This window comes from Numida meleagris, chromosome 8, assembly GCF_002078875.1.
Source record: "Numida meleagris isolate 19003 breed g44 Domestic line chromosome 8, NumMel1.0, whole genome shotgun sequence".
NCBI classification, from domain to species: Eukaryota; Metazoa; Chordata; class Aves; order Galliformes; family Numididae; genus Numida; species Numida meleagris.
In genome coordinates, this window is record NC_034416.1 from 13,294,399 (window position 1) to 13,318,979 (window position 24,581).

The following is a 24,581-nucleotide window of genomic DNA, read 5'->3' on the forward strand; positions in this document are numbered from 1 at the left end:
GAAAGGGAGATGGGGGAGGGCAGGGATACAGAAGTGAAACTATCAGTCCTTTGCACCAAAACCAGTCTCTGACCTACTATGCTCAACCTGGTTCCAAAGACAGTTTCCATGAAGAACGTTACACACATCAAAAGGATTACCAATCCGAACAGGCAGGGACTAACACTTACTAAGTTTGCTGCAGGTTCTGCTGAACTAAATACTGTTGCGGTTTCACAGTCCGGATCTGAAAGACATAGGCTAAGTTAATAAAAAAAATGCAGCATTACAACTAATTGTTCAGAAACTTACAAAAAAGTTCTAATGAGTGCATTCACCCAATGTACCATCAGTAAAGACTAACATTTTATTTACCTGGAGGTGCATACAGATATTCTTCATGAAATTTATCTAGAAGGGAAAGAACAGAAAGCTTTGATTCCAGAAAAATAGAAGTTTAAAGCCAAAGTTACTGAAATTGTATTTCACTGCATTAATTAACTGAACCGCTTTCAACATCATCATCTTGTTTTGTGCTGAAAAATAGCAAGATCCAAGATCTTCCTCTCCCCCATTTTGTTACTCCAGAAATAAAAGGTTGCTATTGCCAAACCTACACCACACAGCAACTTGGCTTGCTACAGACCCATGCTATCAAAATAGTGATGTTCTAGCAAGCTTGAATGGAACAGTGACACATTTTCATCAGACAAAAACAACTTACTCTAAGAACTCACCATTTTCACTTGTTTCTACCACATCCTCCTCTGAGGGATTCAGGGTCTGCTTGTTGGCTGGAACTGAGTTTGGGCCTCTTCTAGCTACCCAAAATCCTGCTGGACTGTGGACAATTGCAGTAGGGCTACCCTGGCCCTAAAAAGCCACATAAGAAGCGTGCATTTATAAATGGCATAAGATTTTCCACGTTTAACACACACACAAATAGAAACAGGCTGGAAAACCAAGCTTGCTATAACCAAAGCTTACTAGAATTCAGTCCCTCCTCCCATCTCTTTGCACCCTTCATGGAGCAGAACAGTTGGATGTATTTCTCTCTCTTACCTTTCATTCTGCCTAGCATGCTTTGCGAAATTTATTTTTGAAGACCTACAGTTGTCCTATATGATACAGTCAAGACGTTCTCAGTTAGCCAGCTCTGACACAGGTTCAACCAAAGCTGAAAAAGAGGGAGCAGACCCCCAGCAGCAACCAGGACTCTCTACCTCCAGCATATACTACTGTATTCCTCATTCTTGAGGAACTCCCACCGCACCAACAACCAATGAGTTCATCCAAAAATATCATGTGGCTGGCAGCTGGCATAGTTCCCACTGTCTGCACTAGCTGGACCCACGCGTGCATGCCTGACATTTTCAGAGAGCAGCACTCATCAGGTTTCCCATGACTCCTGTAAAGCTTTGTACATAGTCTGTCTTTGTATGGAAGCCAGCCCTTTGCTGGACAATTTAAGATCTAGAGTCCTCTGAAGCAGGAACATACGATTATGAGAAGCGTACGTAAAAGAAACCAATTCACTCTTCTGTAATAACTAAAATGACACTCAGTACTCTCCTCAGAATATAGGATGGCTATGAGATTGAAAAAGAGGCTCGTAAGATCTCTAAGGGTGAAGTACAGATGGTAAGTCAGAAGATTCTCCCACCACGTCTCTAGCAGGATGGCGGATTTTTCTGCAAGAAGCATTTCTCCCCAGGGCATGTTAAATTCCTTCAGTGAAGGAGACAAGGAATATGCAAGGAAGAGAGACTTTGGCATTGACACTAACAAAGTGGCTGAATGAACGTGAAAACTATTTACTGGATGCTGCAGGTACACAGCTGAGCAATGAGGAGGAAAAAGCAAACTAGAAACCTATACTGATTTAATGGGACACGGAATGGGGCAGGAAAAGGAGTATTACAAGATAACGTCCCTACTCCGTAACAGCCTTGGAGGAAATAAGAGCAAAGATCACACATTTAGTACAGGCAGATGAATATACAAAGGCTGATGAAAGAACCCTGAGCAGATTCACCCTCTCACTTATTTAAATACAAGTGTAACTTGTACTAAGCTTAGATAAAAATTGAAAGATTGATTTCACTGTTTAAAAATGTATTAGACTGTAGATGAAAGTAGCACGGCATAAACATTGTTTTAAAAGAAGCTAGAGTTTGAATTTTCTCCCATTTCTGTAGCAGAAGAAATGGTTTCAGGAATGTAAGCCCAAAACATCTCAACTGTGAATTCCAAGGAATAATCTGGGCTATCACCGTACAGCTTCTGAAACCAGTTACTCAAACCACAAATTAAGAGTGTAGCAAAACAACTGAAGTATAACTCCCACAGTATTTGCAATCAGACAAACACCTACAGTAGGAAGGAATTTTTTTTCCCCAAATCTCATTTTCAAACTGCCACGGGAAGAAGAAATATGGCCTTACTTTTATTAAAACATCCTAAAGAGAAAATAAAACAAATGCTGGTGAAGGGAAGGAGGGACAAGAGAGAAAGAAGGGGAAAGCTATAAAAAAGGACACTTTCAGCAGAGTTTACAGGATCTCCTCCAATTTCAGCCTTCCCTTCCCCAAAACATACTTACTGCTAAAGCTCATTCCAAGAAAAATAAACACATTAATTTATTATAATACATAATTTTTTAAAAAGCTTTGAGAAGCTTTAACATACTCGTCATTCATAACTTACTGCTAAGGCAGGAAAAGAAGTTTCATCCCCTTCTTCAATTTCATAGAAAGTTATTGTTTCTTCTGATCCTTGAGGCTCTTCTCCATTGTCTGGTACAAACCCATACTGACATTCCTTATTCACACACTGCATTTGACGTCGGCTACGGCCATACGAACTTTAAAAAAAAAAAAGAGAAAGAAGGTTAAGAATCACTACTGTCTGGATTTTCACCTTCGTTTTGCTGCTCAATTGTAACGTTCTTTTCTTTGGAAAGGCACAACAATCCATCCCAGTGTTCAGTATTGTGCCATTAACAGTCAACTCAGCCCTCTACATCCCTTTCCCACCACCCTCCCCAACTCTTTTAGTACAATGTTCTGTAAAAGAGGTTTGTATTCACTTACCGTGACCTGCAGGAGAAACTGTCATAGCTCTGATAGCATCTCTTTCCTGGACTGGGGTAGAATGCTATTTGAGGGCCAACCATGTTGTGCCTGTTAATAAATCGGGCAGATCCCCTAAGTTTAAAGGGTAAAAGGTGCAATTACCAGGAAGTGCCTCTCAGATGGAACTTGTCTGTAGTTTCATCTATTAAAAAGCACAAGCTCTCTCCTAACTAATCCACAGCAAGAACAGAGAACAAGCGGTAACCTCGGATAGGTTTTCAAGGCTTCATACCTTGGCATTCCAAATCCACGGTTATGCCTCTGGGGAGGATTCTGGGGATGATAGGGTCCGTACGGTGCCATGTTTCCACCACCTTGTGAGCAATGAACTGGAGGAGAGCGCCCTGAGGGAACACCATGCTGCAGCCGGGGCGGGAGAACTGGCTGACCCCTACTATAAGCCATTGTCATAAAGACTTCCTTTCCACGAACTTTCTTAAGCAATCTCTTCCGTGTTTTCACATCCATTTCTGCAGTTTTAGTTAAGGACAGAAAACACAGGTTTATATTTTCAGCAGCTTACTCTAAAGCTATGTTTTCTTTATATCATTTGAGAAGAGTCAATATTTGGATATATCAAGGAGAATCAGTAACCTAGCCCAGGGCAGGGAGGATGTATCCAAAATACACAAAAATTCATATTCTTATTTTGAAGAACCTAACATGCATTCTGAACTGCAAGCAGAATACAAGCATCTCACTCACATGAACGCTCTCCCAGTTTCAACTGATCAAACCAGTATTTGCAGTGTTAAAGCATCCTCACAAAGGCTGCATTTATTCAATCAAAAAACCATTCTCTAAATGAAACAAACACAATCCCTCTTTACTTCAACAGCAAAACTCTAGTCCTTCCATGCGCCTCCTTCTAAGGCCAAATCAGACATGCTTTTTGGTTCACAGATCTAATCTTCATAAACAGTTCTCAAATGTCAAAATTACTCTTGAAATTCTCAGCAACATTAACCTTACTATGTATTTTCAATGGACTTGCTATTTTACATAGGGAAATTCATCCTTCTATCTGAAGCATCGCTTTACATGAAGTCCTTGTCACAACTAGGTTTTATATCACAGGCCAAATTAAATCACTTCCAATATCCAGAGACTGGTGTTGTGAAAATGTCTCTTTCCCTATCCTACCTCTCCCCAAACGGAAGGAATACCTCTGGAAAACTTGTACAAACCTATTCCTGAGAAGTATCCTCCTGCTACTTTCTGATAGCTTCCTCCTTTTCGGCTGGGAACCACATTCCAAGCAAGGACAGGTGCCACTTGTGTCACTGGTTTTAAGCTTGCCAAAGGAACGGTATGCCTACATGAAAAACATTCATGTTAGCAGCACTGCAAGAATACACTATGTGCAGGAACACAGCAACATATGCTGAAGCAACACTACAAAAAAGAAAATAGAAAAAGGCAAAATCTTTGAGTATAGAGAGCTCTGGGGGAATAAAAAGAAAAATCTTGTTCTCTGAAGTGAAGCGCTATTACTATTACTTGCATATTTTGTACATAGAAAAGGTAAGCTAGGATTCAGTCTCGATGCTACTGACTTCACAGGTCAAGCCTTTTTTCCCTACATTGGTACGCCTTCAGAAGTCTATCTGGAAGCATTTAATGAGACAGAATTTCTGCAATATGCAGATAAGCCTAATTGCAGATTTGGAGAAGGACGAATGCTTTGAACAGCAAGGTGGTGAATGCGATGAGACTCGCCATAAGCATCCATTATTTTTTGGGATTACAACATAAAAGCTTCAGAGAAACTGGTAGCAGACAGTAATTTGCTATTCATGAGTTATGCCCAATCTGCAAAGATTCTTGAGAAGAACAAGACTTCACATAAAGCATCACAATGATTTCTGTCATTATAAACAAGAGAAAAATCTTCCTACAACATCTTAGTTGAAGAGTGACAACCAGCAGGGAAGCAAATCTCCCTCTGGTAGCCACACTTTATTTCAAAGCCTCATTTCCCTTTTCTTCTCAAAGTATCTTAACAACCCTATCTTAACCATCTGCGGCTACACAGGCTCAACTATAAAAAGTTCAAACATCAAACTGTCACCAGATTGCTTACTTTTCTGCCAGCTCCTCAATGAAAACAGTCACCGTGTTGCCATCCTGCCCAACTTCCTGGATATGAGCATTGTAATACTTACCTCCAGGATCCAGACGCACCTGGAGGGAGAACAAGGGAATCTCTGAAAAAACTAAACAGTATCTGGGGACCAAATACTGTCTACAAACCACTAATAGCAAAGGCTGCTCCTAGCTGATTTTATGTTATGAGTTGGGCCCAGGAATATCAAATACTTAACACAGCAGGCAAGATAGCACAGTATTGCTTTAAGAAAGGAAGGAAGAGAAACAGTCTTGCAAGCAACACGTAAATTCCTGTAAAAGAGGCTTAATAAGATGGAATCCTGCCTTCTAACTTACTTTCATACACTATGTCAATCAGGTAAGTACCAAGGAAGACCACTATGTAAGAACTTGAGCAGAACAGAAAATAAAGTGGGAAAGCTCCAGTCAGCTAGAAAAGAGTCACTATACGAATTATCAGCACCACCTCAAACAAAGTGATTTTTAAAAGTACACCTTCACTACATACAACATGGGAACAAAAAGAAAGCTCACTTTGATTTCAGCATCTCCTGGCCACTCCTCACCCTCTTATTCCCTCTCAGTTATTTAAAAGAAACCTGCTACATTACCTCTGAGAAGAGGAAGACTGGCCAGACTTGCTGGTGACTCCCAGTGAAAATCTAATAGACAACTACCTCAGATGCACATCCTTTGCATTTTGAGCTCCCAGTCCAGAATCTCAGCACTCACAGAATTTGTATCACTGGTTCTCAATGAATTTCCAAGTAGCTTTTATTTCATGCCCAATGTTTAAAGAGAGATTTTTAGAAAGAAATTTCATTAAAAAAGAAAGTCAGATTAATAGCTACAAGGAAGAAAATGAGGAAAGCCCTGAAAAATTCTATGAAGTGATTTCATGTCTTACCATACTCCATTTGAAATAGTTTTAGTAATTTACCATAACTGAATCTCCTTTGAGTACTAACCTGACACTTGTCTCCTAAATAGTACTGCCTCCCCGCAAACACCATGTAGTCAGTTTTTTGAAGCTCTAAAAACAAATGAATAAATAAATAAAAAGGAAAAAGCCTATAAAATACTGTTCTTTCAAGTACCCTATACGTACTTCATGATGGCACCCAACTACTAATTATAGGCCGAGTTAATATTCCCTATGCATATATAAGCATTCCTCACAGTAATGAGGAAGTAACTGTAGTTGTTCTTAGACCATAACTAACTAAGTCATAGGAGATTAGTAATATGCAGCTGATGAAGTAGTAGTCCTACTTACTGCAATGCTTGTGCCCTTTATGATGGTACTGTGTTAACTCTGCATTTAATACCAATCTTAATTACAATGGACTTGTCTTGCCAGAGTACTGGTAATGCTTGGCAAAAAGGAGATGTTATCCAGGAAAAAAAAAAACAATATTCCTGTATTCTCCCTTGTTTTCAGACTTCAGTCTTTTTTTTTTTTTTCCCTTTTCCTCCGTTCCTTGCCCAGGTTCTCTGCATATCAGTACTCAACACAGATAATTAGTTACTATACTCTGTTCCAAGAATTTTAATGACCATCATTTTTTGCTTATGCAATAGTAAAAATGCTGGAGTTCTTCAGTATGCAAAGCACTCCAGGTCAAACATCAATCGAACAACTTCAAAACTCATCTTTCTTGGTAACCTGTTCACGCATCAGCCACAGTGTATTGCCAGAAAGCAGCAACTACTGAAGCCACAAAGACCACGAAATCTCTCCAGGATGCTCAAGCCCAGGAGAGCTGGGAAGCAAGAGAAAACTCATTTCACGTGACATATCTCACTGCTAAATTCGAGACATTCATTGCAACAGAACACTGAATTTAGAATAGTACTTTAAGAGTCCTCAGGCACACCATTAAAAATAAATAACTGTAGGCTCAAATTTGTACGAGTCCCAACACAACAGAATAGCGAGGCAGAATTCTGCTCTGTATTCTGCTTAGAGTCCTGGTATTTCCTACATTGTAGTCACTAAGCATCAGGTGTCAGATTTTTAGCTACCTTATAACCATTATACAGCATCAAGAACTGTACTTGGTATTTTGAAATGAAGCCAAGAAACAGCTACTGGTAAGAGGATGTATTACCTACATATATTGACTGGATTAACCAGTATCCTTCACAGCTCAGCTGAGCTGAAAGAAGGTGTCAAAAACATCAGATCCACACCTTTAATACTGAGCTCAAGGCAGAAATAAGGTTTGGGTTTGTGGGGTTTTTTTTTTTTTTGATTTAAAGATACCTTTTCTGCTGTCCAGCCAAACATCAAATTCCACATTTCGATAGATCTCTGGGTCCAAAGCCTTTAGCACTTTATAGGGAAAAGGCATCTTTAAGGAATTTTCTGGAGTCTAGAAATAGAGTTGAAATGGACTATCATTAATGAGCACATTTAAAATATTCAGCATAATCTCTATTCTACCAACAGCTGTGGACCATTTTTAAGACACACACAAATTCCCCAAACTTTCACTTCTACTATATTTGCCCAGAGAAGAAACCCCAAGAATATGAACATGCATTTAGGCATTAGAGATGGTTCAGCTCAGAAACTAAGGCAATAGGCTACAGAAAGATTAAAAACAGTCTTAAGAGTAACACTCAGCATCCCTTCAGTTCTTTTCGAGTTAAGAGAAACTAGTTAGACCAATGAAGCCATGACTTCCAAGTTGGTGGGAATTTCAATTGTTACATCTGGAAACAGGCCTCTGAAGAGTCATTTTTGGAATCTGTTCCAGCAAAGATATTTGCATTATGCTCAAAATGAATGTGAACTGATTTAAGCCACTTCTCAGACAAGCAAACAGCAGACCAGGAAGTGTTTGCTCAGCTCAATTTCTGGAGCAAAAAAACCCAAACAACCCAAAACATCAGCTATAAAAGAAGAAGAAAACCTCAGAAAGGAATAAGGCTTATCCACTTTAAGAAAAACTGGCAAAAATCAAAGGACAGGCAAACAGAAGGAAAAAAGGGAAAAAAAAAAACCAAACTGCTTTCAGAAAGACATTTTAAGTAGAAACATTACCCTAACATGGGTAACTTTCTGCAACAGCAGGAGGAGAAAGGAAAACACAACCCAACCACGCACAAGAAATTCTTCCCTGATTGCCAAACCTTTGCTTCTTCAGTGCCTTGTCTGAACTTATCTTCCACTGGATTGTCGGTATCATTGCCTTCCCAGTCATCACCTCTAAACAATTTAAAATAAGATTACAAAAGATGCAATGCATAATTTCTATGAAGGATTAAAATCAACTAACTTTTCACAAAACCTCAAAAAAGCACCATAGCGCCATCAAGTGGTAGATTTTGCCTGAAGCAAAGGCTGCGAGGGAGCACAGGACAAGTCTTTTCCTAGCTTTAAGACCATGACCTTTGCCACTTCCCAAACCAAGCCCCTAACAATAGCTAGTATTTGCATTTGGAAAGGATGAAGATGACCCCACTGAATACAACTGAACTCTTGCACTGCTGAGTATTACATCACTTTGCTCCGAGCACTATAAAACCAGTGCCACCTGAAAGCTTTTACTAACAGTCACACCATGCCTCAAGACTTTCTGGTGACTGGATCAAAGCATACCAGGTTTTCCAGTAGGTATGCTCACTTCTTCCCCTGGCTTCAAGCAATCTAACAGACTTGAGCGATGCCCCCATTTAATTGTCTACACAGGGTACAATTCAATTAAGGAAAAAATACAAATAGTTAATTTTCTCAATATACTATTGCCTATACAAAACTAAAGAGGCTAGTAAATTTCTCACCAATAGTACTCTGATGACATAGGAAACCATTTTATTTACAAACACTCATTTTACAGAGCTGCATGCAAATATAACACAGCCAGTAGCTGACAATGTCCAATTCCATGACAATTTCAACCTCCAAAGTACACAGTCTCTTCCACAACACACTTCAGCTTTGAGTTTGTGCCATGAAACAGCAAGAAAGTTAGTCAGGAGCACATTCAAAGGAGCTTGGAGAAATCAGCCTACTAATCCATTGCCCTTAGCAAGGTTTTAAGTTTTATTTATTTCAACATTTCCCTTCTACTACACATCCCCTCCTCAAATACTACCTCTTTCCTGATGGATTTCTGGGTACTTTTTCATGAAGACAATTGAAATTTGTATCTTCACTTTCTATACAGACACTGTTTCTGTTCTTCTTAGAGCCACTCCGAAACATTTCAACTGCAGACCTTAATTCTTCCTCATCCATGAGAAACACATCTTTGTACAGGATCTCATATAACACAGCTGGACAAACCAAGACAAGTTAATATCAGAGGCACAACAGCTCCAATTTTCAAAGTAAGCATATCTTCAGGTAATATCTACTGTTACAGGACACTACGTATATTAAATATATTAAATTCATATTCATATATTAAATTTAATTAAGGAGAGGATCATAAAATAATTCAGGTGGGAAGAGACCTATGGAGGTTCATTTGGTTCATTGCCCTATTTAATAGATAAGTATACTGAGAATATGCATACATAAATATACAAAAAATTAGCTTCCATCTCTCACCCTCCCCATCTCTCGAAACTAGAACAAGCACTGCCTATAAACATACAAAAACGCAGAATTCTCTTTCATAATAAAACAAAATAACAAAACACAATAATTTCAAGTTTACCCTGGCAAATAGCAGCATTTGCTTGAAATTGTTTCGTATACACAGAGTCATAATGGCCGTTGCCGGAACAGCACAGTAGTATCTGGGAAAATAAAGAAAAAAACCTTTAAGGATGGAGTGACAAAAAACCTGATGCTTCCTACTTAACATTCTAGCTAAAGACTATGTTATTTCATTCTACAGGCAATGTAAACTCAAGAAAGCAATAAATATTCTAAAGATAAATATGAAAGAACTGTATAGTCAGGTTAAAACTGAAGCTTATGAATTTATTTACAAACTTTACTATATAAACAAAAAACATTGTTTTGTATATCACAATGTATTAAACATGAAATAGTGTTTGTTTCCAGTTTAACTCTGAAACCATCAACTTCTCAAGAGGTAAAATTACCATTAAAACACAAGCCATCAAATGTAGAATCCACGAAGTACACCATGCAAGCGTTGAAGGCACACTTCCACACTTCCCTATCTGATGGACCAGAAGAGCAGCTACTGCTCTAGTCCTCAGTAAGTTTTAATAAGTTTCATTCATACTAAGCAGCATTACACTGCAGAACTTTGAGAATTCGCATGCTTTCCACAACATATGCTTTGATACACAAAGCAGATGCATGCTATCACATCCCATCTCAGCACGAGACCACGAATAGGTAACTGCAACTGGCGAAAGCCCTTAGGCAGCTGCCATAAGCACAGTGCCAGTAAGGATGCCTCCAGCCACCCAGTAGGAGTCAGAATGCCAGGGCTCTTAATTCCATGTGCCTTACGTTCTAGCAACATAGCCTCTCATCTCATGGTGATAATATGCAACACCAGAAAGAACAGCTGCCTGTACATGCAGTGTAATGACAGAGAGCAGGCAACTCTTAACAAAAGCTCTGGTGGCAAAGCCTTTGAGATATTCAAACCATGCTGCTTGGTTTTAAAGTTTTAAACTTTGGAATTAAGCTACACAGAGAAATAAAGCACTTCAGGTGCAACTGAATCCCACATATAGACAATAGTATTACCCAAGAACTGAAGAGCTGAAGCAGCACCGATTTCAGAACAGGCTAACCATTGCAGCAAACGTAACAGCCCACCCAGAAATCTACACTGCTACAACTTCACTGGCATCACACTTGAGCTATCCACATAATTGCATGGGCACAACTATACAACCCCAGAAAAAAAAGCAAGAGGGGTCAGATGGGATGTAATACAGAACATTTCTTGTATATATATATTTTTTTAAGCTGTTCCATTAGCTCCTTCTTAACAAGGCTTCATCTGTACATCAGCTAAATGAGTCAACTTGTTAGATTAACCCATTTCTGTCAACATCCCCTCCTCAGGAAGAAAACCTCCACATCCCAGCTGACTTTAGACAAGAGACACCAGGAGTGGAGAGAACCCCTTACCAATAGACTAAGCATATCTCATTCTGCTCTTCAGAAACTCAATCTGGGTATCTCATTGTACGTAGTCAGATCAGCCCAAATTCCACTAGGAAGTGCTTTCACTCAGCAAAAATTCAGAAAAAATGAAATAGTATTCTGGAACTACGATGTTACCTCTTCCCATTAAAATTACACTTGTTTCCAACAATGAGCAGTAGTTATAAACAGATCAACAGGGGAACAGCATACAATCCATCCTCAGTAGCAAAGCTACCACAATTTGATTAACTCTTGTGCAAATGCTGCGCTTTTGCAGTGAGCAGAAGTCATCTTCGGGGGTTTGTTCTTGCATGCATGTGCGAAGACTGGAGTTAGAGCACAATTCCAGTGGCAAGCTTTCACAACTAAGTGGGACTGGAGGTATCTAGGAGTCAGGGATAGGGGTAAGAAATTGCCTCAGTTCTCCTCACCTTGTCTTCAAAGCCATTGTCTGTAGCATAAGTGGGTGGCCTTCCAGGGTACCGGTACAGAATAAAGTCTCGACTAGGTAAGCAGAGGAAAAACAAGTCTTGAAAGTGCACTTTTAGAACTGAATTACGAAGAAGGCTGAAGGGAGCAGTCTGGATATTCCACTGTTTGTTTACAGAGAAACACTCAAGCAGAACATTTTCCCTGATAAATGAGTGCTATCATAAAGCAATAGCTAGATGAGCAAATGATACTCATCTTGAGGAAAAGCATCTGGAAAGGACAGCTACATCTAATTGCAGATTATTACACCTATCATATTAGATCAAGTACTTATGCCAACGGCAGGGCGCCCAGCCAGTAAAACAACTAAATTCAGGTGATTCCATCACACTTCAGAAGGATTACAACTTCAGTACAGGAAACTGGTTAACTCTAGCAAAAGTTCCATTTGCTCCTTCAGCAAGGATGCAGAACCAGTCTGCAAAGAAAGCGTTCTTCCTTTTAATCAGTGCAAATTAGTCGTGCATGTTCAGAGACAGCAGCATTTGTTTTTAACAAGACCACCAGCACCTGTACAGGCTTAATGCTGCCCTTGAAGCACGTAGCAGGCTTTACACATTGAGCAGGGTAAGCGCTCCACACAGCTGGAGCTCTTAAGAATACCTACAGAGTTTTAAGCGCGCTTGTATCTACCACAGTGTTCCACTACACAGAACTCCTACTTCTTTCACGTGTTCTCTGTTTTTCAACCCCTGAAAGGCAACACTTGACTGAGTTTAACATTAGTGAAAGAATAACAAACAAACATTGCTGGGAACCGACCTGCCCCTTAATCCACACTAAGAACCAGGGCTGCGATGGCACCCATTTACATGTTAATTTAATTAACTTCTTTAGGGTGGTATTCTTACTATATTTCACAAAAGAGTGCTCCAGCAACAAACAAATGGTTCTGGGGGAAAAGGCCAGAACTCAAACACTTCCCAGTTCAAAACAAAATGAAACAAAAAAAAACAGAAAGAGAGCGACTTACTTGTAGATCACCGATAAAGCACTTATTTCCAGCTGGCCAGCACTTTCCTATGCAAGATCAGGAGATTACAAGAGGTAGCAGAGCCATCTTCAACACTAGAAACTCTCTACTAGTTCTCCATAGCATTGAAACAACAATAAAATTTAGTTTAATTTATTCAGATAAATTCATTTAGATTAAGCAAATAAACAAAAGACTGAAACTTGAGACATTAAGATTTCCAGAAAATATATATATATATTCCTGCAATGAGGAATGGCCACGGTTACCAAACTGATGGCTAAAGATGGTGCTAGTTCTGGCCGCCACTCTTAAAGACATCACTCAAGAGTTGGGTTTTTTTTTTTTTTTAGGTTTTTGTTTATTAAGCTTTTTTTTTAAATAAGCATTGTTTCAGAGACTGCAGCATTCACCATACTTTCTAGTTTAAAAGTCTAAAGAAACAAGAATTAGAACTCTAGATGTCAAGCCTAAGGGTAAGGAAGAAAAAAGGAGTTGCAGAGTCCAATAAACACATTTGACAAGGTATATAGCACGTATTTTTCTTTTTAAAGAAAGGAAATTGCAACTACAAATAAGGCCTACAAACAATCCTCAGCTTTATTTTCCAGTCTGCACAGATAGCTTCTTTGCATCCACACAAATTCACCACTAAAACACACACACATATATATGAATACTCATTACAAAAACATAATACTCCCTATGGAAATGAAACTTCAGGACTGAGGTCTGTCTAGTAAAAAAAAAATACAAAATTGTGCTGAAAACATCATCCAACTACTTTCCTGGTCTGGTCACCTCAGATTTTAATACCCATGCAAATGCTAGATCATTCTTACCTTTGGATCTCCCAGTCGTTCAAGGTATTTCTCAAATGACCCCTCCACATACTTTCAAAAAACAAAGAAGAAAACAAGAACTTAGCCAAAGTAAACCACAACAACAAAAATGTTCAAACCTAAACACTGTGTCAAACAAACATCATCGCGGACCGTTGAACAGGACATCCACTGCAGGCTGAGAGAGCAGGGGCATGCAGACAGCAAACACAGCTCTGGCCTGCCAAGTCCTGTCACTTGGGGTCTGAAGGGCTGTACTCTGCCTTGGGAACACTTCAGCTGCTCCCTGCCTCGGGGCATGGGGGCGATTTGGGTCTATCAGTTCGGAGATACCAAGAAGTCCTCGGAAGCTTAAGAACATGCGTCTGAATAACACTCAGCAACTCATTTCCCTCCTAGATTAAGCACTTAAACTGATTGCAGGGAAAGAAAAAAAACCACAACCCTACAACTGCACAACCCAAGAAAAGATATCTCAGCTGTTTATTTGTTTCTCAGCACCTGAATTGTGGAAACACTAATTAAAAAGTCTCAGCCTCAGAAAAAAAAAAAAGCAATTGCCCCAGCTGCAGGCAGGTGCCTCCCTGGCCAAAGGGTGGCTGCAAGTAAGCAAGGTACAAAATGTAAGGCACGTTGGAAAAGCTGGTGTAAAAATACCAAGAATCATAAAAGCAAAACTGCTCTGCAGAGGACCAAAGAACACTGCCCACAACTTGCGTTTCCAAGGGTCATGAGAACACTTGGAACCCCGTACCATCCCAGAACGCTAACAGGACTGAGAGCTATCTGCTGCTGACACCTGTGGGTCCTCTGTAGGTCACTCCAGTCTGTGACTACCACATAGCAGAAGCATCTCTATGCTGCTAGGATTGTGACAGTGTTACAGGTTTCTCACATAGTTAATTCTACACTGCTTGTGCCGCAGAGGACGTCCTACACGAGTAACTGGTACCCTCTGGTCGCCTAGTGAGAAGTTCAGCTACGAGCAGCTTCACGACTTCGGGAAGTTCATCACCACGAGGGGACACGGACCGGGCTCAGGGCAGCACCCGCTGCCGCTCCCCGTCTCACAGCTCGTGCATACGGGGGTGCTCACGGCCAACTCTCCCTTATTTCTTATGTACGTACGCAGAAGCGCAAAAAAAGAAACAAAACCAAAACCGGTACTTACGGATTCAAAGTTACGCTGGTTTTGCCTCATAAACGAGACGCAAGCTTTCCTCACCTCCATGTGATGAATTTGGCACAAAAACAGCTGAAAAACAATGTTCCGTGAGAACGAAGGAGAAAGCAGCGGAGCTCACTTCACGCCGGGCGCCGCGCTCGCTTCCCCCGCCGCTCACGAAGGCGGCAGCGCGACGCTCCGCACCTGGGCACGGGGCGGCCCCACACGCGCTCCCGCCCGGGGCGCATCCCTCCCTGAGCCGACCCCGTCCCGCCGAGGGCCCCACCTGCTCCGAGATGGCTCTGAAGAGGCAGGAGGCGTCCTTAGCCGTCAGCTTGCGGTACAGGCCGAGACTGCCCAGGTACTCGTCCATGGTCACCTCGCTGAGGGACTTCTGCCCGAAGTACTTCTTCCAGCCCTTCTGCATCGTGCCGGGAAGGCGGCGCGGCCGAGGCTCCGCGCATAGCACTGCTGGTGGCAGCGGAGCGGCGGCCACCAATGAGGGTCGACGCTCGGCGCGCCCAGGTGCGGCCGCTCCCGCTCCCACTCTTGGGCCCGCCTCGAGCGCGGGGGGCTCGTGCCCGGCTCCGCGCGGAGCCCCCCCCGCCTGCCCCCTGCTGGGGGGGCACGGCGGAGCTCGGGGAGCCCCGGCGGGCAGCGGCGTCTCGGTGTGGTTAGGGGAACGCCTGTACCTGCTCGTAACTTGCTACCAGAAGCTGCACTCGGGCATCAGAAGCATCGGTTCAGGAGTTTGTTTTGCTTGCTTTAAGCAAAGCAACAAAACCACCGAACAAGGTACTGCCAGGATGGGCCATTAGCACCGACTACACGCGCAGTTCTCTAGCACTGCAGACCAAGTAGCACGCACAGACGTTGTTAAGTTTAAATCCTCTTGGCTTCTAAAAATATTTACTTAAATACGCTGATGGCACCAACACAGTTGACGATTTCCTTCCTTTTAATGGGGAGCTCCGGTCAGCATCGAGCAACCGAGGCGTTCCCTTCACAGGAGCCAAACCAGTAACGATGCGATAACTAACGCGCCCTTTCAGCCTCATTCCCCTCCTATCGCCAAGTTTTACTCTGAAAGCAGCAGTTAATTACCCAGGCCTCTTACTCAGTTCAGCACGTTCCCCTTTCCTTTTAAAGAGTCTTTCACTTCTTAAATTCTCGTTCCACTTCCAGTGTAACCACGTGAAAGAAGAGCTGAAGGCATCCGCAGAACCCAGCGGGGACGCCAAGGAGGACTGGTACTAGGCAGTTATAGCCGAGACAACACTACGTGCATGCCTTCCCTGTTAAGAAACAATTTAGCTTGTCCTCCTTAGGGGCATTACCGACTCCCTGAGGTTTCGGTAAGGTAAATATCCGCTGGCCCAAGGAGTCACCCGGTTCCTGACTTAGAGCTAACCCATACACCATCACACAAGACTGACTTAGACAGGCTGCTCAGTCTGCCTGCCTGCCAGATCTGTGTTCAGCAAGTGAACAGAAAGAAGAAACAAGCTTCTTTTTTCAGTACATATTCCAAAATATCATTAAGGCATATATATATATATAATCAAGAACAAGTTGTATTTATGAATGAGTTTTGTATGCTTTTAGCGAGTTATTCTCATAGAAATACATCATTTGGGTAAAAGAAAATAGTTTGTAAACTAGTCACGGAAGACATACAAATTCTGTTGCAGACACTATTTATTAAAAAAAATCGTAATTTTGAAAAAAATTGCCCCTTAATCCTGCAAAATAAACTTCTGTATTGTTTCTTTCACATACTTGTTGCATGTTCAAAGTAACCCAACAAAACTGGGAGAAGATCAAACCTGACCACTCATAAATGGCTAGCACGGTCTTTCTACATATATACGTGTTAACATCTGTCCAGGATTGCTGTCCTTAGAGTGAAACTGAAAGCCCTGGTAGCACTACAGCTGTGTACAGAATCACTTGCAGGAAGATTTTACAAAAGCTGATCCTCCTGCAGCAAAATTCTAAATTGAGAATTACCCTTTCAAGGCAAACAATGAAAACAACGCTTCTTCCTTTTGCAAGTCTGATGTAAAGAACGATTCCTTTCTTAAACCATGGTTTGATCTAGCTTTAGCCTTAACAGTAGCAAAAACAAATGGGACTAGATGCCAGATATTCTGACCAGTGTTCACCACTTGAATCATCAGGATTTACAATCACAGGGCTCCAGCTGAATGAAACAGTACTTCACATTTTTCATTGATGCAAACTTCTTAGGCCAGGTATTTCAATCTTCATTTCTTCTAGGCCATCTCTTGCTTGCCTGATCAGCAACTCCTCTAGAATGGACGTGTTTATATTAGCAAATGAATAAACTAATCTAGAAGTCCACATTTGCTTCTTCTTCTTCTACCATGTCAGTCAATTTGGAGTTCATACTCTCCCCTCCTTTTTGGCACTGTGCTCTTTTAAGCATAAATATAGATTACTTTGAACTGGAACTGAACTGGAAACCGTCAGCTGATATTAACAGGCATCTTCTTTGAGTTTGTCCCAGCTGGTGGAATCTTTAAGCATTGAAGGTCTCACTAGGAGAGGAGAATGGTTTTATTATGGCATTTTTATTCCTCAAAAATGTTTATTCAAACCCAACAACTTTATCCAAAAACAAAGCAAACTTTTCTGGTTGCCCAGGAGGAAAAGGCTTCAAGGTTGACAAGTCCATTGACTGCAGTGTCTCCACAAGCGTGCTGTAAAAGCAGAAGAAACAAAAAACCAAAATATTCATCCTAAAGGAGTTTTCCCTTTCCCACCCCCAATTTTCTTTCACACTACTTTAATACTGAAACAGAAAGAAGGGACATATACGGAAAGGAAAAGGAGATCCCATAATTCAGTGAGCCCCAACCCTCACCGGAAGAACACACATCAACCTACATCACAGCTTTCATGGGCCAACTCAGCTCTAACTTTTTAGTCTTCTGTGGCTGCAACGCTGGTAGACTGAATAAGGCCTGAGAATCTTTCCCAATATGGTTTACGGTGAATTCATCCCATCTGAACACATGGCATAGTCCTCCACTCAACACATCGACAGAAATAACAGCTAAACCAGTCTGTTAGCTTTCAATTATCAGACTGCAAATACGTCTCAAATGCTAAGCACTGTTCAAAAATGAAATAAAAATTCCTTCCTGTTGCTGAATGACAAGCCTTTGCAGAAGGCTCTTCTGAAACTTGCAAAATCCTATTTGCAGGGCAAAGGAACAAGATGCAGACTAAATAACAGGAATCGCATTTCCTCTGCTTTCAGTTAAAAGGTCATCTGTTGTTTATAGAGTGCAATGGATCATAAACAATCATAAATAAAGAGAAAACAGCAAGATATAGTCAAAACAAGGATAGTAAATTAAAATAATAGGAGCCATGATGAACACAAACAAAAGGAGCTGCGCTTTTTTTCCCCTTAAGTGACAGACAGTAAGTCAGTGAAACTCCCTGTGAAAGGATGTAGTAGATTCACAAAATTTGGTTAAAAGGACAACTTGCTTGGTTAAAAGGACAACTTTCCAAGTACTTGGAAGACAGATGTATTTGAAGTTACTAACCCTACAGCATCTTGCTTAGGTCATCCCTGAATCAAACTACTCAAGTGTTAAAGTAATAGAAGGAGATACCATACGTTCTTGTCCTCCATATGGCCACTGCAGATAGGATACTGAGCTATATGAACTCCTGATCCATTTCAGTAAGGCCATTCTTATGTTATTTTTTCTTCCTAAATACTCCAGTTATTTTCATTTTTCTTATGCCGTCAACTTCAGTGCACTTTAGAAAGGATGTCTACATGGTAAAGTTCTTTCTTGTGTTCATATGGAACTTCCTGTGTTCCAGTTTCTGCGTTGCCCCTTGTCCGTTGCTTGCCACGAAAGAGTCTGCTCTCCATCAACTTGACTCTCACACCTTAGATATTTATGAACAGTGCTGAGTTTCCCTCTCAGCCTTCTCTCCTCCAGACTGACCAGCCCCAGGTCTTTCAGCCTTTCCTTGTACAGGAGATGCTCCACGTCCCTCATCATCTTTGTGGCCCTCTGCTGGACTCTCTCTAGAAGATCTGTCTTTTTTGAACTGAGGAGCTCAGAACTGACACAGTATTCCAGATGTGGCCTCACCAGGGCAGAGTAAAAGGGGTAGGATCACCTCTATTGACCTGCTGGCCACACCCTTCTTGATGTGACCCCAGAATACCGTTGGCCTTTTTGGTCACAAGGGCACACTGCTGGCCCACAGCCAACCTCTTATCAATCAGGACTCCCAGGTCCTTTTCCTCAGACCTCTTTTCTTTTCCAGCAGGTCACCCTCTAACCTGTACTGGTGCATATGGTTGTTCCTAGCTAGGTGCAGGACTATCTATGGAAAAGGTACGTATGGAAAATCCACTTTGCAAATAAATGAAAGACAAGCTCTCCTGAGGTCTGTGCCCAGTGAGGAAGCTTACTGAGGTACGTGGTTAGTGTGATTTTGTTACAGAGAAAGATGTACATTTTCTTGCTACATTCTCAATTCTGTAATAACAGTTATGCCCCTGAGCACTGTGTTCAGTGGGACACCTGCAGCAGCTCCATACCTGCAGTTACAGTAGAGGACGTGTCCATCTTTGCAGAGCTGACGTGCCAGCTCCAGCTGATGGTTGTCCATCAGCTTCTCATTTATCACCACAAGCAGTGGCTTTCCTTCCTCTAGAGTCTCCAAACAGCTACCTGCACCTGCAGGAAAAGCAGAAAACAATCAGTGTTTGCAGCAACAGATGAAACATCATCCTACTCACTCCTGAAACATTAGAGATTCCTGAACGTGAACACTACATCCATTCAACTTCAGCTGTGGATGTGAGCATCCAGTTCCAGCTCAGCCCGGTGCCTCACCGAAGGGGCCACCACCAACCTCCCCGGCTGCCCCCAGGAGCACACCACGGCAACCTGCCAGGCCCCACCTGCGTGGCTTATGACCAGGTCGGCGCTCCGCAGGTCCTCAGCCAGCGATTCCTTGAAGCGGAACACGTCCCGCACGAAGGCCGGGCCGTGCTGAGGGGCGGGCTGCAGCGCGCCCCTCCCGATCTGGAGCACCAGCTGCCGGCAACCGCGGCTCCGCAGCACCTGCGGCGGAAGAACGGAAGCTGGGAACAGGCCACAGGCCAGGACTGCCGGCTCTGCTCCCACTGCCTCCCACTGCCCCCAGAACGCCTCCCATTTCCCGCCCTCCGCACAGCTTCGCGCCGCTCCCCACAGCAGCCCCCTCAGCCACCGCGCAGTGCGCAGGCGCACGGCTGTGGCACGGCGGCGGCACGGCGGCCCGACCGTGAGGGGTGGGCTGGGACGCTCATCCTGTCGCTCGCCGAACCGGGCGTTCTGCCGCCTCACCTGCTCGGCCGCCGGGGAGGAGATGGCTGCGATCAGCTCATCGAAACTGGTGGTGCCCACGGTGACGAAGACGGACTTCATGGCAGGCGACAGCACGCTCCGCCAGCGGTCCAGTTCCCCCTCAGCTGCGGGCAGGCGGGCGCCAGAGGGCGCGCCAGAGCCCGTCCCGGCGCTTCCTAAAATGGCGGCCGCCTGAGGGCGGCTCCCGCACCCTAGCTCCGCCCGCTGCGCTCCGTTCGGTCCCAGGGGGGTGAAGGGCTAGTGGTCGTGCCGCTTTTCACAGAGGAAGAAAAAAAAAATCCAAATTTGGAAAAGGGATTCAGTTCTATGAGTTTTTCCCTCCACGTGTTTTTAATAGAACTTGGGGTCACTGTAACTAGCATCCTGGCAGGGGCCAGCTGGTAGGACCGCTCACAGCCGCAGCTGCCTGTTCTTTAAAGGCTGTGACTGACCCGAGCTAGGATGGGATCGCCGAGTTTAGCCCAGCACTACCGTGGCGCTGACTTGCTTCAAGGATTGCTGTCTTTATAGATGCTACTGTCCTTTCTCCCCTGTTTCATTCTGTTTCCTTCCCTAAAGTCCCTGCGGGTAAGAAGGAAGGTGTCTCTTAATGGAGGATGAATTGTCAGAATTAACTAGTCTTGAAGAGCCATTTATTTAATTGAAAGCCACACTTCCATACACATGCACGCATACAAAAAATACCAAAATAGCATTTTTCTTAAATGACTTTTCCTCACAAAGCAAGTAATAAGCCCAGGAGGCTTGGTTAATGCAACTGGAAGGCTTCTGGAATCTGAGTGTACTGGCTATTACCAGTTTGTGCCTTCTTGCTTCCTCAGCAAAACTTGCTACTACTTTCTCTTCAGAAGACAAGAAGTTTGATAGTTCAATTCTCAAAATTGAATTTGCCTGCTAAGACGCATCAACACAAATACTACTGCACATTGGAGTGAGTGAGGTCTGGGGCCTGACAGCAGGCACTACAGCTACAGGATGCCTTCCCAGCTGGAGAGCCGAGGCACCATGGGGAATCCTGTGTGTCAGACACTGGAACGCTAACACAATGAAATGCTCTCAGTGAAACAGTTTCTGAGCTTGCTGTTAGTGAAGAAAACATGAGGCATTTAAGGCAGGTAGACTAGGACAGATACAGAAAATAGGACCCTAAGGAGTCAGAAGCAAACATTCAAAGTTTTCCATCGCCAGCATCCACTGACACTTGTCTCAGGTAACCACGCTTTTGCTGCACTGGTCTTCTCAACTTAGAGACTCTTAACTTTTGGCTATGTACACTGTGCCCAGTCTCTCCCCTCAAAAAAAAAATCATAGATAGAGACAGATCTGATAGAGGAGATGAAAATGCATAACATGTTCTGATTGCAACTCCAGAGAAAACAAACTGAAATTAAGGACAGGAGTTCTGATCTTCTACTTTGCCGCTGACCAGTGGTAGCACCTTGAGAAGGTACTCATCTTTATTTATGTACCTGCAAGGCAGCGTTTAGCAGCTTATCTCCTCTAAAAGTTCCTGTGGAACTGATTACATTGATGTGCATAGAATTAAGTCATTAAAAAAGTCATCAGCAAATTCTTATTTAAAATAATTGAATATATTTTTTTCGTCTTATCCTCCTTCCCTTGGCCTTTTGAAATATGTATGTTTAGTATCATTGAATACAGGTAGGTTTCCTTACTCCCTATTCCCTTTTCTCTAAGTGCACCTCTTTCTGTTGATGTTTCAGGCTGTTCTTACTGCCTTCTTAAGAAGGATGAAAAGTGGGATGCAATTCCAGAAGCCAAGGGATAGCAAATCAGGAAGGAGCTGAGGAGGAAGATGAAAGCTTTTTCTGAAAAGCACGCTGTTCATTGCTAAGCTGCTTTAAATCGCTTGTGAAGATGAAGTCACCAGTAGATTTATTACCTCAGGTACATTTTCCCTTTCAATGAAATCCTGTGTGGAGAGGGAAAATGTTAGTTTCCACACAGACAAAGGAAAACAACAAAACATACAACCAAACATAAAACCTGTTAAAACAGAGATAACTCCTGTTATCCTCTTTCATAAAAGGAACTGACAGTTTTCTTAAGTGTAACACAGCATATAGTTCTATGAAGAGAAAGCTACTCAAGTTAGATGTCTAGATCTATTTATTCCCTGAATTAAGTTTAATATATGCAGTTACAGCTGTATACATTGCTGAGCATTCGGAGAAAGATGTAGAGAAGATCTAGCCAATCCTGAGGATTCCTCTGATTGCCATGTTAATGGCTCCTTCACAATGCTCATTAGCCCCCTGTTGTTTCCATTTAGCATGAGCTACATTAAAATGTATTTATTTTTTTGATTAAAGCAAATAGTACTGACAGGAGACACATGGAGGAGGGTATTTTATCTTGAGAAACACGTTGTTAAGCAAAACAATATCGGTCCTGAGTGCTCAGGGCCTTAGTGGCAGTGACTAGCCTCATGCTGCTATTTCTGCTCTCCTCCAGGTAAAGGAAGCCGGGCACTAAGTAGAGCTGCAACACAAGCTAGGCAAAGACCTCACCGACAGGGTGCAGCCTAGGTGCACCAGAGAAAGGCAGCCAGAGCAGCAGCAGGTCCGGTCAGCAGTCTAGTGACCATCAGCAAAAATAAGGTAACAAGATATTTCCAAGGTAAGCCTAGAAACCTGAATAGCATCTCAGAAACAAAACTAAGGAAAACTGTTTCACCTCTCCCTTATCTTAAAGCCACAACTTTAAGTAAAGCTCCTCCCACCTATTGTATGCTCCCCTACGCCTCCCCACAACCATCAGAGGGTGTGGGGGGGTAAAGGTCCCAGGTGAAGCTGGTCAGATCAATCAAAACATATTAGTTCAATTTAGGTGTCTGACAGCTGATTAATAGGCAGTAAGAGTCTAGAATGAAAGAATGCTAAATTTGCAAGTGCATCAGGAATAAGTGTCAACACATCTATAAGCCTTTCTGAGAAAAGATAAGGGTAGGTTAATGAAATGATTTTTTTAATAAGGATAGAGTTTAAATACATCAAAATGCTTTCCTTTCTATATCATTATTTGATATTAGGCTAGGTTTCTTGCAGTTTATCAAATTACTGCTTGTTTCTAATTAAAGTTCTATAACTCAGTAGGTGCATGCTTTTGCTCTGCCCAAATGATAAATAAATCCATCGTGGTGTGGTAAGTCCATGCATTCATTCTGCAGTTATAACACATTTAGAGTGGTTGCCACTGTTCCTCAGCTATGATCTTGATTTCAGTTTTCCACTAGTAACTTAAAATTCCTATGAAATAAGGCACTCTCAGGAAAACATTCTGTATATGAGCAACAAATTGTTTATACTTCCCCAATTTGTTCCTTCAAACTTCAGCATACATATGTAGTAGAATGAAGATGCTTTTAATAGTTAGTCTTTCTGATCCTCAAGTGAGAAATTGGAGTGAAGGCTGCACAGTACTACTGTAAGTTAAATTGGTCTTTCGAGGGTTGCTCTGTCTGTTAATGTTTGTGTACAGAAAGCTTCTAGTGAATAGGTATCTATGTGATGATATACTCTGAAATCTACTCAAATATTCTTAACAAGTCTTCAGGATACTCACAATTTAAATGAAATGTTGAATGTTTTAGGAAGATACTGTCTTAGGTAACAATAAACCCAAACAGCTCAAGGGAAAAACAAACAACAACAAATTCACTGCCTCTTCTTCAGAATCTTGGAAGAATTTATATTATTAAAGCATTACTTTTCATCTTCCAAAAAGTAGAAGATCTAATCGCATAGTGCTTCAAGAAGAGATAACCATACTCGCAATTTCCTAAAACAGATCTAACATTACTAGCTAGTTAAATAGCATCTGTCTTTCAGTTTAATCAAAAAAGTCAAAGAGTGAACACCTATCCATAGAGTATCCTTAACAGTTAATCATTTTTAATAGGCCTTGTAAAAAGCATTTGTAGGGGAAGCTGTTAGGTTATAGCAATCAGAAGGATCAACGTGATGGAAAAGGCGTTACAAAAGAGGTAGAAAAACTAACACAATAAAAAGGTAGTCCAAAAGAAAGGAAGTAGATTAATCACCTGTATCAGAAGATTCTGGGTTCACAAGAAAAAGCTTCCCCCAAGAAAGGATCTCTAGAAAGAGATCCCTCCTTGGTAGCACTCAGCCCTTAAATGAGGCCTAAGAGGGGTGGAGCCAGGCTCCAGCCCTTCCGGTCACACAGTGAATTACCTTCACCTGCGCTCCCAGGGCTGACTGGTCTTTCTTCCAGGTGTTCAATCAGTGGTTCAGGCCATGACTCAGTAGTTCTCATACATAGGTCATGGCCTGAACTGATGATGGAACACCTGGTGCAGGGGTATGGCTGGCCCAGGAAGCACAGGTGCTAACAATTTA

General features: G+C 42.2%; 2 protein-coding genes across 2 annotated transcripts in view; one reads left to right on the top strand and one right to left on the bottom strand.

Moving 5' to 3' along the window:
* The window catches only part of ALG13 (ALG13, UDP-N-acetylglucosaminyltransferase subunit), a 30,276-nt gene extending 9,877 nt beyond the window's left edge, over positions 1-20,399 (bottom strand). The window contains exons 1-22 of the mRNA XM_021406457.1: positions 20,182-20,399; positions 19,755-19,917; positions 19,389-19,527; positions 17,415-17,511; positions 15,075-15,494; positions 14,795-14,878; positions 13,624-13,674; positions 12,782-12,828; positions 11,748-11,820; positions 9,893-9,974; positions 9,326-9,506; positions 8,361-8,436; positions 7,489-7,597; positions 6,191-6,255; positions 5,197-5,297; positions 4,301-4,428; positions 3,346-3,583; positions 3,072-3,185; positions 2,686-2,842; positions 717-852; positions 355-390; positions 171-226 (exon numbers count right to left, since the gene is read on the bottom strand). Coding sequence (XP_021262132.1) covers positions 171-226; positions 355-390; positions 717-852; positions 2,686-2,842; positions 3,072-3,185; positions 3,346-3,583; positions 4,301-4,428; positions 5,197-5,297; positions 6,191-6,255; positions 7,489-7,597; positions 8,361-8,436; positions 9,326-9,506; positions 9,893-9,974; positions 11,748-11,820; positions 12,782-12,828; positions 13,624-13,674; positions 14,795-14,878; positions 15,075-15,494; positions 17,415-17,511; positions 19,389-19,527; positions 19,755-19,917; positions 20,182-20,262 — 2,634 coding nt within the window. The 5' untranslated portion in view covers positions 20,263-20,399. The remainder of the gene's footprint in view (positions 1-170; positions 227-354; positions 391-716; positions 853-2,685; positions 2,843-3,071; positions 3,186-3,345; positions 3,584-4,300; positions 4,429-5,196; positions 5,298-6,190; positions 6,256-7,488; positions 7,598-8,360; positions 8,437-9,325; positions 9,507-9,892; positions 9,975-11,747; positions 11,821-12,781; positions 12,829-13,623; positions 13,675-14,794; positions 14,879-15,074; positions 15,495-17,414; positions 17,512-19,388; positions 19,528-19,754; positions 19,918-20,181) is intronic.
* DCX (doublecortin) overlaps positions 21,272-24,581 on the top strand; it is a 137,601-nt gene continuing 134,291 nt past the window's right edge. Inside the window, exons 1-3 of the mRNA XM_021405947.1 lie at positions 21,272-21,412; positions 21,927-22,110; positions 22,678-22,823. The gene's annotated coding sequence lies outside the window, so the exon portion shown is untranslated. The remainder of the gene's footprint in view (positions 21,413-21,926; positions 22,111-22,677; positions 22,824-24,581) is intronic.